Source organism: Populus trichocarpa, chromosome 13, assembly GCF_000002775.5.
Source record: "Populus trichocarpa isolate Nisqually-1 chromosome 13, P.trichocarpa_v4.1, whole genome shotgun sequence".
NCBI lineage: Eukaryota > Viridiplantae > Streptophyta > Magnoliopsida > Malpighiales > Salicaceae > Populus > Populus trichocarpa.
Genome location: NC_037297.2, coordinates 2,800,485 through 2,819,676, shown reverse-complemented (window position 1 = coordinate 2,819,676; position 19,192 = coordinate 2,800,485). Strand labels below are relative to the sequence as shown.

The following is a 19,192-nucleotide window of genomic DNA, read 5'->3' as shown; positions in this document are numbered from 1 at the left end:
AGATGAATGGATGAGAAGGGCCACACAGGAAGAAGGATTTATGCGCTTGATATAGCTTATCAAGTTTTCGATAATGGTAAGACCTGTTTCCATTTTTTTCATCTTTCTCCATCTTTCCAAGCTGAATCAGGAGCTTGGATTCCTTTTCCTTCCTCTGGTGTTCCATTTCTCCATCCAGAGTTGTTGATTTTGATGATTGTGCTTAAGCCGATCCATTAATGTATTGATAAAAATCACACCATTCAATTTTCTTTCGAAAAATCAAATGTCTTAACATGAAGCTGTCATGCTGTGATATTCCTCATATAATGTAAAAGAAAGCTTCCTATCCATTTTAGGTCCAAGGAATTGCAACGGTGCCTGCATTAGATCAGCACTCCCATCTGGTTCAAAATATCAAAGCTTTTGTGAGCATTAAGACGCTGTCTTTAATCCGAGGATGACCATCATTTTCCTCTTTTCCATCCATCTAGATTCACTGAGATGCTTAAAATGGAAGCCTCATTTTCATCTGGTCACCGATTTAGCTAATTCTTAAGAACCCTTGTGCAGCAATATACTTCGTGTTCAGGTACAGATGGATCTGGCCCCTATCTTCCAGACTGGTATCCTAATCTTGCTGTTTGTAAACCACAGCCTCATCGTGCGCTCCATCAGCCCTCTTAATTTGAATGAGCATCGCAGGAAAAGAATATTGTCTGCATGTTTGGAATGACACGCCAATGCAGCAGCCGGCAGACAACAGATGAAATATCTCTGCATCTCGTGTTATTGAAGAAGAAGGTTAAACAATCAAACCTCTATCAACACGTGTCCAGTACTTGTGTAAAATCATCCCCTAGCTTCATCTCATTTTTCAGACAGTTCAAAATTGGCCTGATGTCCACCCATCCTGGATGGCACTTGTCCGAGGAGATAAAAAATTGTGGATGACTCCATCCACAACCACACTACTGTGTCCAGCAGTCTTCTTCACTCCTCTATTCTCCATGGTCTCCCTAATCTTTTTGGAGTAGCTTCACCTTCCACTAGCTGCATTTATGTTAGACAGCAACGTGTATCCACCTTCTTCCTCAGGGTCTAAATTTAGCGACTCCCTGGAAGCTATCTCCGCCGTTTCCACATCCTCTTGAACTTGGCAAGCATTTAGTATTCCCCCCCAGATGGAACGACTTGGTTTCATGAGCATCTGATTAATGATATCTTTTTCCTCAGACAACCTCCCTGGTCGTGCTAAAAGATCTACCAAACATCCATAGTGCTCGACTACTGGTTCAATGCCATGGTCTTTCACAGAACTGAAAGTTTTAATCCCTTGATCTGCAAGTCCACTATGGCTACAAGCTGAAAGAACAGAAACAAAAGTCACGTTGTCTGGACTTGCATCTTCCTGCATCTTCCATAGTTGCAAAACCTTGCTTCCATAACCATGGAAAGCAAATCCTGTTATCATTGTTGTCCATACAGGGCATCCTTTTTATTAACTTCCTTGAAAACCAAAAAAAGCCCTTTCAATACTCCACGCTTGCGATACATGTCAATCAATGCTGAACCCAAGAAAGCGTCTAATTACTCACCCGCGTGCCCACCTCCCTTGATCCAGAGCTCCCGTTTCTGCTGCGGCAGAGACTAAGCTAATCATGGAGACAGTGTCGGGTATAACACTCTCCATCACCAAGTCTATGATTAAACCCTTTACCATTGAAAAACCACCCCTGCAGGCATATCCAGTAATCAAAGAGTTCCAAGACACAATATCCCTACAAGGCATTTGATCAAAAAACATCCACGCCTGCTCCAACTCCCCCACCTCAGCACACCCTGCAATTATCATGTTCCAGGAAACAACATCCTTCTTCTTTAATGCACCAAATGTTCTCGAAGCAAGCTCCAACTCCTGGCACTTGACATAAATATCCATAAGAGCATAACCCAGGATCAAATCCGACGACATAGTAGACATCCTCCTTTCCATCCACCCATGAACAGCCCTACCAAACTTCACATCTCCTAATTGCCCACAAAAAACAAGCAAACCCAACATAGTAAACTCATCAGGTTCAAGGCCTAAACCCACCATTTCATGAAACAATCGCATTGCTTCCAAACCAAACCCTTTCTTAGCATAACCAACGATTGTAATCTTAAAAGAAACAACATCTGGACTGGGCATCTCTTCAAATACCTGATGTGCAAGCCTCATCAGTCCATTCTCCAAGTACACTTGCTTCATGATGGGGCCCAAGAAAAAAAACAAAATATGGTCAACCAGCCCAACCAAACCCTCCCTAATCTAGCCCAACAGAATGTGGGAAGAAAGGAAAGCCAGAGGAGAAAAGGTGAGTTGGACAGCCTTGGACTAATCTTAATCTAACCTAAACCTTACTACATCTAAGACAATCAAACCGTTTGGTATATTAATATTAAAAATAAATTTTAAAAAATAAAAAATATATTATTTTAATTTATTTCCGAATAAAAAACAAACACCCTTCCGTTGCCGCACAGTTGAGCCCAAAACTGAGAGTTGTCTGACAATTTCTTCCCACTTCTTAACGCAGGAAAACATATCCAACAGGATTTATCATGTCTTTGCTTTTCTTTGATTGTTTAGGCTATTAGCCTAGAGCATATTATTAGCTTGGTGCTATTTGTTTTCCATACCTTCCAAGGTCTTAAGCAACACTGATGCAACATCCAGAACATGGGCAAGCCAGAGGTGAGGATACCTTTGGAGATCAAAAGATCAAGGGCAGTCAGGAGCGTCTGAATAACTGGCTGACTTGAACCATTTACTGTGGAACCCAGTTTTCAGGGAGAGCTTGCATCTGGTGAGTGGTGCAAGCTCCAAGCTCTATGAGTTGGCCCATAAAATTCCCTCAATGGAAAAAGAAAGAAGGGAAAAAACTATATGAGATCATGTCTCTCTCCAACAACTCTTCCTTCAATAATCATTGAAGCAAGAATTTGCAAAAGGGGCACCATTTTTTATTTTAATTTTAAGAGAGGATGGAAAAGGGGCTCTATTTACTTTTTCAGAAGAAAACAAAATCACCCTATAAACAATCTAAGGCGGGCAATTATTTTTGCCAAAAAGAAGCTTCTTACAGAACTTTAGAAGACAACCTACTATTATCTATTTCAACTTGCATACAAATTTCTCCAAATACATAATACACATGCCCATCAATCTCTTTTGAAAGACCCTACATCCCACTATGCAAAGAGAAAGAAAAGAGAGTTCTTACCACTAATATTTTGGTCATTTTCCACTAACCCCGGCCCACCATAGATAATACTAGCACATTAATGGAGGTTTTGAAAGTTTCTGCCTTGACTTAACCATGGCTATAATACATCAAGTGCCCGTGAGGTTGACGAAACAGGAAAAAAGAAGTACAATTTCTCTGAATTAATTATTTTTTTCTTTCTTTCAGTAAGGTCGACTAGTGGAAGTTGACACTTGAACTGACTGTCGATGTAAAAATGGGACAAGAACAAGATTTGGGACCCAGATGCCTGCTGGAATGATCGACGAGCACACGAAGTATGCACTTTCTTGCTTAGGTTTATGAAGGGGTGTTCGATTCGGTGTTGATGAGTGTTGATGCGTTAGGTGGGCGTGCTCGGAAGATTGCTGAAGCAAGTGATATGGGCATGATGCAGAGTGCCTTCGACTGAAGGAATTGCATGGCAGCTCCAACGTCTTCTTCCATTAACTTAGCTACTTCTTGTTCAGTGTCATCATTTGACCAATTTTCCCAAGATTGCTGATTGGCTCCTCCTTCATTGCCCTCTCCCTTAATCTCATCAAAACCATAACTTAATAGATATGATAAAAAAAAAAGTTTAAGAAAAGAAGTGTTAATTAACATTTCTTCTAACTCTACTACCTGAACTGATGACAATGGTACATCGGCTACAAGCTGAGCCACAGCGCCTGCTGCACCTAGTCTGCTCATGCTCAGAACCTGATTGAGCATGCAAATGAAATCGAAGTATTATTATGGAGGTCAAGAAAAATAGTGCAAGAAAAATGAGGACAGAAATGCCAGTAGTACAGTTCATGTCCCTTTCTAGTTCATGTATTCAATGATGATTTAATTGCAAGCGTGCAGATGCCGACGAAAGGCAGTTCCACTTCAGGCTCGACATCTTAACTAATTCATTTAAACAAATATTTAAAGGTCTTCAACTATGTCTAGGATAGTCAAAAGGTTATGGCCCCACCATGATATGAAGAACTCCTGAGAAAATTTATAGACTTATTGGAATCAGAGTCGCCTTCTGGATAGCAAGGTGAGAGCCTGTTAATGCTTTAATAATGCATACCAGAAAGATAATTTTGAATAATATAGGAATATAATCAATCTCCTCTAGATTATAAATCTGTTAGGATAGCAAAGGCGCCTTCTGATTCTAATACCTTGATTTGGAGTCTTAGAAACTTCACATAGTCCACAATTTCATCAAGCATGGCTGCCCTATCTGTCTGCATGGAATTTGGAATATGTTAGCATAGAATAAAATTAGGAACTACAAAAAGATCTGCTAAGGTGAAATTAATCTTGTGGTTTCGGAAAGAAACCGACTCCTTGATGTTGTCGACATTGCAATTCGAACTATTAATTTCATGAGTTAAGAATAAAAGGATTCAACAATAGATACATGCAGAACCAGAATTAATTGGTTGCAGATTCAATAATTGGAAATTTATGGAGAGGAACAGGAAGAACTCCAGTTGACTGTGTGTAAATGCACCGAGTATATGCAAACCTTGTTGCAAGTGGGAACCAATTCTTGCAACGCCTTCACCCTCTCCGTGATTCTTACTCTTCGCAGCTGCATCCAGAAAACATATGATCAAAAACTGGTTAAAGATCTATACCAATACAGAAACAGCTATAGAAATGTTGAAAAAAAATTAAGCATAACGAATTACTTGTTCTGCAACTTAAATATGGAGACATTTTCCAAGAAACCACACGAATATTCATATACAGATTCCATAAACAGAAATATCGAGCAAATAGAGATCAAGTTTATACCCTCTCAGCAATACTGTGTGGATCCGTGGCTTGGCCCCGTCTTGCTCGCACCCTTGGCCGTATGCCAGGCGGTTGTGGTACAGCTGAAACTGCTCCTGGGTTTGGATGGCTATTAATCTGTGCAAAAAGTTTAAACAACAGATGGTAAATGTTTAGATGCAATGCAATGATGGGGGTTTAAGAAGGAAAAAATTATCCATCAAGTAAAACATATAGTACTCCTTAAAGAGAAGGCAGGCAAAACGATAAATCTGTCAGCATTGACTGCCTTTGCAAGTGATACATGCAGCTACTAATTCACAATGTGATATTTCTCTCTGGGGTTTGATCATTTTTAATGCATGCATAATTACTAGAACTTCAAGGCCTCTCAAACTATTCTTTTCCCAGGTCTAGGGATTTCAGCTAGAATCAGTACAAATTAATTAGCTGCACATTCACGGTTGCACAACACTTTTCAAGACATGTTCTTGCACAAATTAATTAAACCGATTCAACTAAGGCTGACAATGGAAAGTTGGGTCGAATAAGAAATTCAGCGAATTTTTAATTTTGACCCCAGAAAATGCCGAAGCATGAAAATTTGAGAAATAATGAACATTTGACCAGGATCAATTAATTCCTGAGAGGGAGTACTCTTCTTTTTATTGGTGAGACTCAACAAGAAAAGAGAAACGCATTCACAAGTTACCTAAGGAGTACTGCAATTATACAAGCGCATGCTGACACTCATCTTTCCACTGAATATTGACAAAGACTACCGCTAGAAATGATGAAAAAACAACTAGCTAGGTACTATTGTACCAATAAGCATTTAGTGCAGTGATACTTTCTCCTAAAAGCACAAGATTCTGAACACTTGAAGAAAAAAATCACATCCTAATGATATTGTCCAACAATTAAATGAAACGCCATCCAGTCTTGAATATAATTTTTTAGTAACCAAGAATTTAACAACCAAAAACAATTATTATCCCAATCAAAAAGGGCAGTACTTCTCAGTCTCAAATTTAAATAGAAAGGAGAAAATGAAGAAGGTACGTAGTTCTATCTGAGATGTCCAGATTTTACATGGTTGAATAACAAAAGCTGTCCAGATGTAGGTGAATAGCAAGGTGTTTTAGTCCAAACACTCATGTTTCTTACCTGGTGAATTTGAGGTGGTCCAGGAGGAGGTGGTGTAGGCCGGATTGATGAATGAATCTGCAGATGTCCAAATGTTGGAAACAAGCTTGTCATGTGCACCGAATCTCTCCCCTGCCACCACAATTACATAGTTACAAATCAAGCCTTTGGACCAAATTTACCATTAGCAAAGTCATGAGCCTCATAGTCTCCGGTTTCCATTTTCCAAATTTTGATGGGTTGGTAATATTATCAAGTTTTTTATCTAATGAGAGAAGAGAAACACAGTAAACTATATCAGTGTTTTTCCAAACTAGCTTAGCAAGAAATCAAAATGTTTCCTGAACCGGAAAACAAAATAACCTATTAGTATCATCATGTTATGCACTCAAAGAAATCCAAAACTGACACATCCCATATATATATATATGCGCGCGCGACAGTTATCTTTATTCTTACCAAAACAAAATCCAGAAAAATGACAAGACAAATGCAAAAAAACAGATACCAAAACCAACTCAAAAGTACAAGCAAACAAGCAGACAAGTCCACTTAGAAAACCACCAAGATAGACAAAGAAAAAAAAAGAGTAAATAATAAGTTAGCATTAACAAGAGGATTTAGACAAAAAAAACAGAATAACAGTAGCAATTAGAGAGGAAAAAAAGATAGAGCTTACCAAGATTCGAGCAGATTTTATAGAAGGAGGAGTGTTATTGATATTATTGCTGTTGTTGGTATCTAAGGAACTACCACTATCATCTTGCTGTTGCCTTAAAAACCCATGATGCTCCAAGTTCAGCCCTAAAGGCATCATTCCCATGTTATTATTAGCATTACTCCTCAGTAATCCAACATTACCAGCACAAGACCCTAACTGCAGCCCCATCATGGGCAGGCTAGTGGACCCCATAACCTCCCCACCACCACCGTAACCAGGTGGCTGCGCTGCCAAGATCTGCTCGAGGAAATCATCTCCCAACCCTTCAGGTGGAGGATTTCCTGCCATGCATGCAAATATATGACACCAAAATACTACTACTATCAATAAATATATATGTGCAAGAAGACTTTGTTTAGCTTGGTATGTATAAGCAGTACTACTAATAAAACTTAGCAAAAAGACTTATATCTGTACTTTGTTTTGTGTTGGTTCTTCGAGAAAGAGAGAGAGAATGCATAGAGATCGAGACGATCAAAGGGAATATATGGGGGATGTTTATGGGAAACCCGAGAAAAAGAGTGCTGTGTTGGTGAATTGGGTGGCAGATCCGGAGCCCAATAACCCGGAAAGTGAGCTGTGGATTCCAAGATGGGATTAATGGGTATGGCTGTTAGCCTGTTACTATTATCTTGACATATTTTGTTCAGTAAAAGAGATGGAGAGGAGAAATTAAGAAGAATATCATATTCAGTGTTTTCTTGAGCTGGTTTTCGTTTGCTTATGGGGTCTGACTTGTGGTTAGTGCTGTGTGTGACCTCCCTGGCTTTCAAAGGATGAGTGAGACCTTGAGGAAATGGCTAAAGTTCGAATTGTTTTTTATGTCTGCGTTCTGCCCTGCCCTAACTATTGCTGGTCACCGCCTGCTGGCTCTACGTGCTCAGAAAGGCTGTGATTATTATATTTTCATTTCTCTTTACGAAATTTGATTAAAAAATATGATTAATGTGCATATGAGAACAAAATCGAGTATATTTATTTTTTAGGTTGAAAATTTATTTGAATTTAATCTTTAAATGTATGCCTTTTAATATAAAATATTAATATAATTTAAATAAATTAGTAAAATTAATATATACAAACCTTGATTCACATCTTTTAATAAAACTTTCCAAAAGCTTTTATTCTATATAAAAAAGAATCAAAATTTTATTGGTATTTATAAAATAAAAAGTTAAAAAGTTAGATTTGAGTAAAAAAAAAACACTCAAATTTTTAGAGAATAGAAATTATATGCAAAATGAGTTTTAAGCTTAAACTCAATATAAGGGTTGGGCTTAAGCATGAGTTTATAGTAAAATAATATTTTGGGTTACAGAAAATTATTTTTTACTAGCTAAAATTTGAATTTGATCTGTTCCATGAAGAATTATTTCTTGTGAATGTTAATAGTCTATTCCAAAAGTATCTTATACAAATCTGAATAGTTTTTGCGGCTCAAAAAATTTATATTTATGGCTATTATGTTTATATTTAATTATTGATTTATGATATCTAATCAAGTATTAATAATGATGGAAATTAATTTTGAATTAGTTCTCTAACCTTTGAGCTTTCAAAATTCACTATAAAAAGAGGTGAATGAAGAGTTTGTGACAATATTTTTCAAATTTTTATATATTCTTTCTCATCTCATTTTTAGTGCTTTTCTTCTTCTTCTTTTTTATGCTTTGATTTTCCTTCCAAATATAGAGTTTAGGTTCACTTTTTTAAAAGATATTTGAGTTATATAATATTTGGTTCAGATATCTTATTTAGAAATGCATATAAACTAAGACAATGTTGTTGGAATCTTGAGAAACTTATTGCAAACATTCATTACACCAAGAGATAAGCAATAAAGTCTTGATTTATCCTTAAAAACAACGAAACTTCATCAATTTTAAAGTGTTTCAACAAGTAAATTTTTTGTTTTTGTTTAATCATTTTCTTCGGTATGCATGGTATAATAGTTTTTTCAATCTCTTAAGTTTCTTTGAATGCACACTAAGTATGCTTGTTGAAACTTTTATACATGTTAGTATTTGATATCATGATTGACATGATATATATGTTCACAAGGTTATCGCATGCTTATAGTTGTAACATGTATAAACTCTAATACTTTTCTTGAAATATTTTTATTTTTAGTAAGCTTTTTTGTTTTGTTTTGTTAAACTAAACAATCTTGCTTAATTTTTTATTTACACTCTCTAATGACACAATTAATCAATCATTCTAATCCACCACAATTTCATCTCCCAGTTGATTCATCAGTTTCTATACTTGCATGTATGCTATTTATAAAGTTCTCGAATTCCTTAAAAATGGTTTTGGAGTTTTCCAATCCTAAAGATGTGTTGTTCATTCGAACGTCTCTTAGAGAGAAAGAAATTATTTGTTTGCATCTTTTCAAAATATTACTGCAGCAAAAGATTTCTTAAAATTAATTAGGTTGATGATCATAGTTGCGAGAATATTTATTAAATTTGGTTTGGTTTAGTTGATTGATTTGGAAAATTCATAAATGAAAACCTGATCATTTCAAATCGTGTTTGAATTTGAACTAAAAATACATTGATGTTATCAAACTTAGCAAATTAACTCAGTCAAACTCGATTAATTCAAACCTAGTTGGATCAACACTAAAAAGAAATTTAGAAGAAGGAGCAAAATAATGTTATTTTGTTAAGAAAGTAATTGAGACGGGATTTGATCCGGTGAACTAGCCCAGCAACCCAACAATCCGAGCCTTTGTTCAGATGAAACCTTAAACTAGCTCTGGAAACTATGGTTGTGAGTGCTCATATATAAAAGGAGATTTGCATATGATTAAAGCTGGAATCATAAAAAGGATGGAGTTCATTATAAACCGGGTATGTATCATATTAAAACATATAAAATATGAAAGAAAAAAACGAAGATGTCATTAAATTCCTTGTGCTGTAAAGGAAGATGGTAGACAAACGACTGAGACAATCAATGACTAGATGATCATAATGTAATGTCCTCTTGTATGTGATGTTAGCATGACTCGTTTGAAATTGAAGCTTTTGAACCAAAAACAACAGTAAAGTTGCTTTAAAGTGCCTGTCTACTACCTCTAAAAAGTTGGATCCTTTTACCAGGTATTATGGAGTCGCAGTATGCAAGCTAGCCTTCCCCTAGCCACTGTGGTTTGAGTTAATCTAGCATATAACTCTACTAACACCCAAGTTTATGTTAGAAGGTGAAGAAAAACAAGATCAAAAGCTGCTTGATCTGTGATATTTCTAAATAATAATGTAATGGAGTTACCACATGTAATAACCCTATCCTATCCTATCCTATCCTATCATATCCACCAACACAAGCAGTGACAATAATGGTGGTGTGTGACAAATTTGATATCTTCGTTTCTTTAATCATGGCACTATGATGATAATAGACAAAACTTTCAGTCTCACCAACTTTTGCCATCAGACTTTCCTGATTCTTTGTAAGGTGTAAGTATTTTAATAGACTTGTCTTTCCTAATGGACATGATCATCTTTTATCCTCTAGAAAACTAAGTCTTTCGGTCATCGGGGTGGTTGGCTTATCAGCAAATCTTGATATGATTAGGTTTTTATTGACTCAGATGAAGAATGTTTTAATTACATCTTCTCATTTTCTGGTAGGCTTATGATTGGAATGCGAACTATTGCTTTATAAATATATTTTGTGGAACAAAAATCCTTGTGAATGGATCGCCAAGAAAGAAAGAAAGCAACAACATGTTTTAATTTGTGCTCCTCCTTGGTTTAACCGTGTATAGCTATCAGTCAGATAATTTTTTTTTTCCTGTAACTCTTTGGAAAGAAGCCAGGCTCGGGGAGTGATCCCTTAATTGTTTTTATTTGGAAATGGGGAGGATGACACAAATTTTTTAGAAAAAAATAATTGACACTTAATCTTGTTTTTAGATGATTATAAATGAAATAAAGGTATTAGAGATTACTTTTGAGAGGAAGTATGCTTAAATTTTTTTCCTTAAAGAATTCCACACTCGTTTTTTACAAGGGAATGACTACTTATAGGCTTAGGATATAAACTAGTTGTTAGTTACAGTTTTTACTTGTTGGAGTAGAATCAGTCAGATAATTTAAGAATCGATCAGGTCCTTTTAGAATTGGTCAGATCGTTTCGAAAAATGCCAGGATTTTCTAAAAAAATTTTAGAAATAGATTAGCCATTTTGTGAAACAACTAGATTGTTTTAAGAAACAATCTGATCGTTTTGGCTACTATCTAAATTCATGTTGTTTTTATGTTTTGGTCTTTTCTTGGTTTTCTTTGGTTCTTTTGGGTTTGTTTAGGTTGTGTGGATGTTACAAGGTGTCTTAACCAAGTCGATTGCTATTTAATAAAATTTTATTACAATATCTTGATAGGTAAAGTTGGTAGTCATTATTCTTACAAACTTTTTATTCTTGAGTTTCGTGAATCCTTTCTTTACTTGTTTGATGATTCTTGAATGTTGTAAACCTGTTTAAATCATCACAAGGGTGTGTGCAACACATGATCTATACATGCCATATATATATATATGGCATCTATGTATTGTGTCTTACTTAATTAATTAAAACAAGATTCATATGTTTACATAGACTTATTAAATCATTTTGTCATTATCGTGTGGCATTTATATATGCATGAACATGTACATGCATTCATTAAAATTATATCAAATCAATATTTTATTATTGACATATAACATATCACTTAATTAATAACATTAATATTCAATGTTTATGTTATCATCAAAATATAATTAAATCATCATTGTAGCCATAAAGCTAACATTTCTCACTAGCTATAAGACATGTGCTTCTATGTGGGTCACAATTTTTTTTTCAATGCAAAAAAAATGAATATTCTGGCATTTTCTACGTGTTTTTCTGACATAAAAAATCTCAATTATAAATTGAAAAGTTTATGCATGTATTTAATTAAATAAATCAAGAATTATTTGTGCAAGAGAAATAAATTATAAAGCTCGATTCCTAACCAATTAAAGTTAACTGGTCAAATCCATGACTTGAGTCAAGGACTCAATTGAGATAAACAACCTTTTTTATAATTTTTTTATTTAATTATATGATAAGGAAAATAGATTCTCACAAAATAAAAAATCAACTAAATATCAGAGTGTTTATTTGAAATCACGATAAATCTACAAATATCAAACCAAAATAAATTATGTTGCCCAATAAAAAATCAATAAAATATTAAAGGATAAAATTAAAAAAAATATATAAGTAAGAAAATCAATAAAGATCTAATTGTGAATGATCAAATTGGAAAAAAAAAATCCAAAAATAAATTACTAAACAAAAAGCCAATTGTGAAGGATTAAATTGGCTTTTTTAAAAAAAAAATCAATCCAAAAAAGAAAAAAAAACGAAAAGGCATAGGTGCAAGAGCATGGACCTTCAAAAAAAGGTCCATGCACGCTTCCCTAAGACAACCCACGACATCTTGACCTAATAAACTTTTCCTTTCTTTGTTGGGCAAATGACAAGTCCACACCTTATTTTTTTAAAAAATAAAAGGTGACACATCGCTTGCTCTACCTATATTTTGATGACTAAAGGTCACTAAAAAGTCTGGTCAAGGGTGTTCAACGCCCAATAAATCTATTTTTAACCATTTTCTTATCCAAAAAAATCCTAGAAACCTAAATAAACTTATATATTCTTTAAAATAATTCAAAAAAAAGACAAAAAAAAATTCAACCTGAAACCTAAAAACTTTTCGATGTTAGATCTACGTTTTTAGACAATTTGAAGATAAAAAAAAAACACCTTATTGAAATTTGTTTTATCAAATGAAACTCATAGATATCAAAATTGACTATTTTGATGATTAGAATCATTGTCAAATAACATTTTCTCTCTTTATTACTATTGGAATCAAGTGATTTTCTATCTTCAATCTCAAACCAAAAATTGAAAAAATAAGTAAAATGAAGTTTTGCACCACAATGAATATTTTAAATATTTAGAGACCGAAAGGTTATCATTTTAAAAAAGGATCAAAATGTACTTTTGTTTCAATTTTGATACAACCACTTGTTTTACACTTCGATCCTCTTTATTTCAATTTTGTCCCTCATTAAAAATTTCTTATAAATTAGCTATGAATTTTAGTATAAAAAGATGTAATTGAAAATAAATAAAGATTGATGATCAAATTAAAAAAAAAAACAACTATAAATACAGTGAATTACTACAATGAAAAACCCATGTTTTTTAGAGCTCCTTATAATTATAATTATAATTATAATTATAATTATAAATTATAATAGGCCTCAGCTTCAAGTGCCAAGTCCGGCTCGAAATCAGTGATAATGAAGGGAAAGGAGAAGGAAAAGCTCAAGTTATTGGCAATGTTAATGTGAATAAATTTGAGCCACGGGCATCGAATACATCCTTCATCACTGGACTCTGATTCTGGAAAAATTGTGTAAAACATGTTTACTTTTATGTTTTCAAAGTACTTTAAAAAAAAAATTTATTTTTATTTTTATTTTTTTTTAATTTTATTTTTTTTTATATATTTTCATTTTAAAAATAATTTTAAAAAACTTCCACTACCAAACACAACACACGACAACAACTAAGACTTCAGATGCAAAAATTGTTACATTGCCTGCAACGATTACGTGCCAGCTGACCTAGTTTGTTAACTTCTTTATCAGGCATCATGAAAAATAGAATACAAAAACATGATGGTTTACTATTTTGCCAGATCAAGGTTTCTCACTCATCTACAACGCAAATGAATATGAATAATCTGATCTAAAGAAGAGGACACAACAGCTTAGGGCTAGAGAAAACGTAGCAACTACATATGTCTACAAACTCATACACTCTCTCCTTAGAGCTAGAGACTTCGACGTCTTGTTTCTTCTCTTCAATGATTGCTTTAGGTTGCTCTCCAGGGGTCTCTGGTTCAGATTCAGGTTCCTTTTTAAGCTCGGACTCAAACTCTTTTGCTGCCTGCAAATTTAATCGAACTATATTAATTTACATGTCCTAAAAAGAGAACAAAGAAGAAGTAGCAACATGAATAAATCATTGCCAGAAATTTTCGAAACAACACCAGATAATTCTCAGAGTATAGACATTGGTTTAGAAGCAAGCTTTAAAAAAGAAAACACTAGAGAACAGATTATCTTTAGAGTAAAGCAGCAGAATGATCCAGTTTATTGTTTACTTTTTCTTCAAGCCCTTACTAATGGCTCCTTACCCATCTGTATTATTTTTATCTCTACCAGAAGTTCAGCATAGGGTCCATAGAGATCCTTAAAAAATTGATCAGTCCATCACAGTTCTTTAAACTATTAAAGTGAGTCCATTATGCTATTTCTTTTTATGTTTTAATTTGATAAACAAAGGAACCATTTTGGTTTTCCTAGAGCACTTGTTTTTTACAAGAGAACTGCTTGATTGATGATTTCAACACGTGAACTTATTTTCCAGAATATCCTCATATAACTTGCCATAGAATTAGATTATCCATCTGTGTACTATATATTGATTCAATATCAAGTGGGATTCTGCATGCCCACAAGTAATATGACCAGCCAATTCCAACACTAATAACACCACTCTAAAAATTTCATTACTTTTCTATGATGGACATGGCCTTTACACTCAAGGAAAAAAACAAAGGAGCATCTGAGACTTGCATGCGTTTATAGTAAAACCAGAAAAGCATCCAAAGAAAAGCACAAGGAAGTTTGAGTCCTCAAAATAGAATCGATGCAAACAAACATACAAAAGCATGAAACAGCTTCCTGAAAATAGAAACCACAAATTAACGGGGCCGGGTTCTTTGGTTTGAAAAGGTCATGTCACTAACATTGAAAAAACACCAGAGCAAGAATCATCAAAACATGATGCCATCCAAAAGCACACAGGTTTCGTCAAATGTCCTCAAATGTCATTTGCTCAGAAAAATAGACATTGATATTATCTATAAAATGCCTTAAGTATAAAACACTGCCATACATAGTTACAAGGAACTCTCTGGTTACAGAGAATTTTGATGAAGGGAAGAATAAGTTGATGCATGGTTTTTCTAGCAATGAATTTCAGTCAGCTTTGGGAAAAAAATAAACATCAAAGAGCTCCCAAAAGAAGACCTGAGACAAACCTTTTTCTTTTGAGATGTCAAGGAGATTCAGACTCGGCCTACTCTCAACCCCAATATAGACCCAGTTGGGATAAGGAGGGGGAAAAAAAAAAACCCTTTCCCAATCAATACTAAAGAGTTACCACTGGTATAATTTACTCGTCTAGGAAATAAAGAAACGAAAACGTACTTGCAAACAGCAAGCATGGAAGTCATCAAGGACCAATTCCACAAAAGTCACTTCTTTAATCAAGTCCTAATTAAAGGCAAAATGTTCCTTGAAAGCACATAAAACAGGTGCACAACATGTAAAATGGACAGATCTACTGTTGTTTCAAAACTTTTGTGCAAACTAAAAGTAAATTGAATCTGAAATTGTCAGCATTTGTAAGGGTCCCAAAATAAGTTCCTTTATTTGTTATCAATTCCAGTCTTTAATTTGTACTGCACAAACTCAAAGCAGTAGCTTCTATTCTCTTTCTCTCTTTTTCAACCAACCTGTAAATTCCATCTGTTTCCATCTTTCACTGACACCTGCTCCGTTAAAAAGATAAACTATAGGGATGCACGCGCATGAGTGCGTGCACACACACACAGGAATGACAGGACTCTGTGTAGGCATAGCCAAACAGTTTAAGACAGATTTTTTTTTATCGCAATTGGAGCTCCATTTGCCCCAATCACATTTCAGAAGTGCTTGGTTATGAAAAGCAACTGATGGGGCACACACCCAAATCAGTGTTTTTCCCTGATTTGACAAAGGCTAAAATTTAATGGTTTTTTGGCGTTGAGGAAAGAAAGCACTATTGAGTCATCGACAACACATCTTAACAAAGCATTGTTCTTACCCAACTTTATCTCCACAGGTGCCTTTTGTTTTCATTTCTTTTTTCACATCAAAATCACAAAAAGCAATCGCTAAGGCAAACTGGCCACAACCTACCCAAAACAGATCGGGTAACATTAATTGATATTCACCATCAAATTATCTGGTTTGCAGCCTTGTCCATGTATGCCAGTTTGTTTGGGAAGATTTATTCACTTTAAAGTTGACCAGCACAAGAACCATTCCTTGCACTTCTTTGCACAGAACTGGATACAGAGTTCTGAGGCCTAGAAAAGGTGAAGAATTTATGCAAAGTCAAGCTGGTGATCCATCAAATAGGTGATAGAGAGGAACTGTTTTATTTAAAGATGTTATAACCAGAAAACTGAGTTTAAGGATTCATTTCTATTATGTTCTGTTGTCTATAAAAAGCAATTACAAAGAAAAACTTAGGAGGCATGGATTCAGAAATCAACGACATATTAGGCTTTAAAGCTTTTCCCTGCCAGCTTGGTTAACATATCAACATTACATAGTCCAAGTCTCAATAATTAAGCCCTAACCCTTATCTTAGTTACTAAGTTCAAATTGTGACCTGAAAAAAAAGGGGGGAAATGCAAGCATCCTCAGTATATAAATTCAGTGGAAGGTGTGATCACCTGATAAAAGAACAGAAAAAGGTGGTGGAAAAGTGATGAAGGGTAGTGGGGGCTTCAAACTTGAGTAAAAAGAGTACCAATAAACCAAATTTCTATTAATCATGGATGTTAACAGCAAGACGGAAATACTCCAAGCATTGTCTCAGAAAAAGAGAGGGATTGCAAAATAGAAAATAGATAGTCAGCTATCATGTCCATTGATCCGAGCAAGCACAATATGGTTATAGAAATACACATGAACCAGAGAAAAACGACTGCCATGCAAATAGCCCCCAATAAAACAACACCAGAATCAGTAGAAGCTAAATTAATCGATCGGACCATTACGATCAGAAGATGTATGAACAAAATCAATAACTTCACAGATTAATTTTCAATCATTAAGACCAAGATCTACAATCCAGAAATCCCTGCTCAATCTTGTGCATCTATTAGGAATATCGAGAGTAGATTTAACTGAAACCAAACCAACTTAACAGACATATGTTGCAAGAATCTACCTTGAACCACTTCTGTCCCCCATTTTTTTTCTTTAAACACCCAAAACAAATCAACCACAATTGAAGCAAGTAACAATCTTTCACCCCCCTTTCTGTTCTTCTCCTCATATTCTATTCTGGGTCTAGCATGAAATCCACAAACTTAACTAGTAGTTGGTTCAGTCAAATTAAATTTCCAATCATATTCACTACCCAGATACCTAAAGAGCATAACAAACAATAAAGCTAAAAAATTTATGTCATCTACTTGAATACCAAAGAGAGCCAGGAGGAACCACTAACCTGTTGGAAGCTTCTGACAGTCTTGCCAATACTCTTTCCCACTTCAGGCAATTTCTTGGGCCCAAAAACCAAAGCAGCCACTCCAGCAATAACAACCAGTTCAGGCACTCCTAGACCAAACAAAGCATTGCAAGTTAGACCCTTTTTAGCCCTCTGACTTCCACTTGTTGTTTTGCCAAGAACCAAAGAGTTACAGGACTTGGTTTTGTTGAAGAAAGCAGTGGTGTTAAAGAAGGTGGAGTTAGAGGAAGAGAAGGGAAGAGAACGTGGGGGCTTTGGAAGAGATAGGGTTACTGATGAGATCTCCATGTTCATCTCTATTTGCCTTTCTGGGACTTGTGGGTTTTGAGGAGATTTTTGGTTTACTGGGTTTGAGGAGAAGGGGATGATAACACGATGATGATGATGATGATGATGATGATGTGGTGGTGGGGATTGAGTTTTTTTGGATTATTTTTTTTACCTTGTGTTTTTGGTGTTTTGTTTTTGTGGATTTTAGGGCTGCTAGATATTCTGGTTACTACAGTAGTATCTTTTAGATAATTGCAGTTTGTTTGTTTGTCAATGAATTGTTTGGAAAATTGAAGGAGTTCATCGTATTTTGGTTTTGTTTTGGTAAACAAACACAGCCTCCAGATTTGAACCTTGTCTTGAAGATTGTGCTAAATTTTTAGTGTATGATTAAGGTCATTTGAATCACTTGATCCCTCATTTGATTATTTCAGTCTAACTATCAATCATTTTACAAAATAAATGCAATGTGATTTTGATGTGATAAATGCAATTATTTCATTCTAACTATCAATTATTTGAACCTTGTCTTGAAGATGTATTGCATATACGATAAATGCAATGTTGTGAGAAAAACGAGGAATGTGTGAAATGAATTATTATTTTACAAAATGAAAAAAAGGATGGGAGCGAGGGGGAGGAGAAGGGGGCATATATGATGGTGTTTGATGAGTCATACTTTAGCATGGACGTGTCTTCGTTCTATATATTTCTTTCTTTTTTTTCTTTTATTTATAATGAGGTATCTGAGACAGTTTACGTGCACTTCAACTAGTTCCTACGAGTCCTAAAATTAACGACCAGATAAGTCTTCAGTGGCCATTAATATTAGCAACCACATGACTCGAACCTGAGACCGTAGGGAGAGCAAATCCCTTGGTCTCAAGCTTCTTACCACTGAACCACCTATTAGATGATTTATTTTAAAATATAATTTATATTATTCTCTGACACACCTTCTTTTTTATTTTTTACGAGAGGTAGCTGTCAAATAATCATTCCAACTTAAAAATTTAAGCTATTAAATAAAGTTTTAAGATATAATTTATATTATTCTTTGACACACTTTCTTAAATGAAAGCTCTTTAAACTTGAAACTTGTACAGACTCATACTACATTATGCTTAATTTTTATCAAATAAATAGGAATGGTAAGATTTGAACTCGTGACCGCTTGATCATCAAAGCTTTGATACAATGTCAAATAATCATCTCAATCCAAAAACTTAAGTTGTTAAGTGAAGTATCAAGATATGATTTATATTATTCTCTAGCAGTAGATTGTTGGTTAGGTTTCGAGTTTGCTTTCCAATGATTATCAGTTTAAATCCTTTCAAAGGCCACTAGAAGTTTATCCAGTTCTTAACTTTAAGGTCTCATAAGATTAGTCAAAATACACGCAAATTGACTCAACTAACTACTATAATAATAAAAAAAAAAAGAGAGAGAAAAGATCGGTCGGTACCAATGCTATCTCTTTTCCGGTTTATGCACCCCAAAATATATTTATAAAAAAAGATTTATATCCTGCAATTCTGATTATTAATATTAGTCGACAGAAAAAATCAAACAAGAAATCTTTTTAAAGAAACATACATCATG

At 34.6% G+C, this 19,192-nt stretch overlaps 2 protein-coding genes and 1 pseudogene across 4 annotated transcripts; all 3 read right to left on the bottom strand.

The window, feature by feature from the left end:
- Positions 1-187: 187 nt before the first annotated feature.
- Positions 188-2,899, bottom strand: LOC18104077 (pentatricopeptide repeat-containing protein At3g04750, mitochondrial-like; annotated as a pseudogene).
- Positions 2,900-3,007: 108 nt separating this feature from the next.
- LOC7487670 (transcription factor UNE12) lies at positions 3,008-7,745 on the bottom strand. 3 transcript variants are annotated; one of them, XM_024583666.2, is made up of 7 exons: positions 6,853-7,745; positions 6,195-6,305; positions 5,049-5,165; positions 4,777-4,842; positions 4,427-4,492; positions 3,894-3,971; positions 3,008-3,800 (listed from the first exon to the last, which is right to left on the bottom strand). In XM_024583666.2, the coding sequence occupies exons 1-7, from the start codon at positions 7,180-7,182 to the stop codon at positions 3,570-3,572; spliced, it is 999 nt and encodes a 332-aa protein (XP_024439434.1). In that variant the 5' UTR covers positions 7,183-7,745; the 3' UTR covers positions 3,008-3,569. The 3 variants fall into 3 exon arrangements, with proteins under 3 accessions (XP_024439434.1, XP_024439433.1, XP_052302431.1); XM_024583665.2 differs by having other exon boundaries at positions 3,114-3,806; positions 6,853-7,716; XM_052446471.1 differs by having other exon boundaries at positions 3,114-3,971; positions 6,853-7,719.
- Positions 7,746-13,611: 5,866 nt separating this feature from the next.
- Positions 13,612-17,953, bottom strand: LOC7474607 (sec-independent protein translocase protein TATA, chloroplastic). Its single transcript, XM_002319037.4, has 2 exons — positions 17,300-17,953; positions 13,612-13,894 (listed from the first exon to the last, which is right to left on the bottom strand). Exons 1-2 carry the CDS (start codon positions 17,612-17,614, stop codon positions 13,694-13,696), a joined length of 516 nt encoding a protein of 171 aa, XP_002319073.3. The 5' UTR covers positions 17,615-17,953; the 3' UTR covers positions 13,612-13,693.
- Between the last annotated feature and the right edge of the window lie 1,239 nt (positions 17,954-19,192).

Coding starts and splice junctions, on each gene's coding strand:
- LOC7487670 (XM_052446471.1), bottom strand. CDS start 7,182: ATGGCAGGAAATCCTCCACCTGAAGGGTTGGGAGATGATTTCCTCGAG. Junction 4,843..5,048: donor CACACAGTATTGCTGAGAGG/GTATAAACTTGA, acceptor TTCTGGATGCAG/CTGCGAAGAGTAAGAATCAC. Junction 4,493..4,776: donor TGGTTCCCACTTGCAACAAG/GTTTGCATATAC, acceptor AATTCCATGCAG/ACAGATAGGGCAGCCATGCT.
- LOC7474607 (XM_002319037.4), bottom strand. CDS start 17,614: ATGAACATGGAGATCTCATCAGTAACCCTATCTCTTCCAAAGCCCCCA. Junction 13,895..17,299: donor CTGTCAGAAGCTTCCAACAG/GTTAGTGGTTCC, acceptor TTAAATTTGCAG/GCAGCAAAAGAGTTTGAGTC.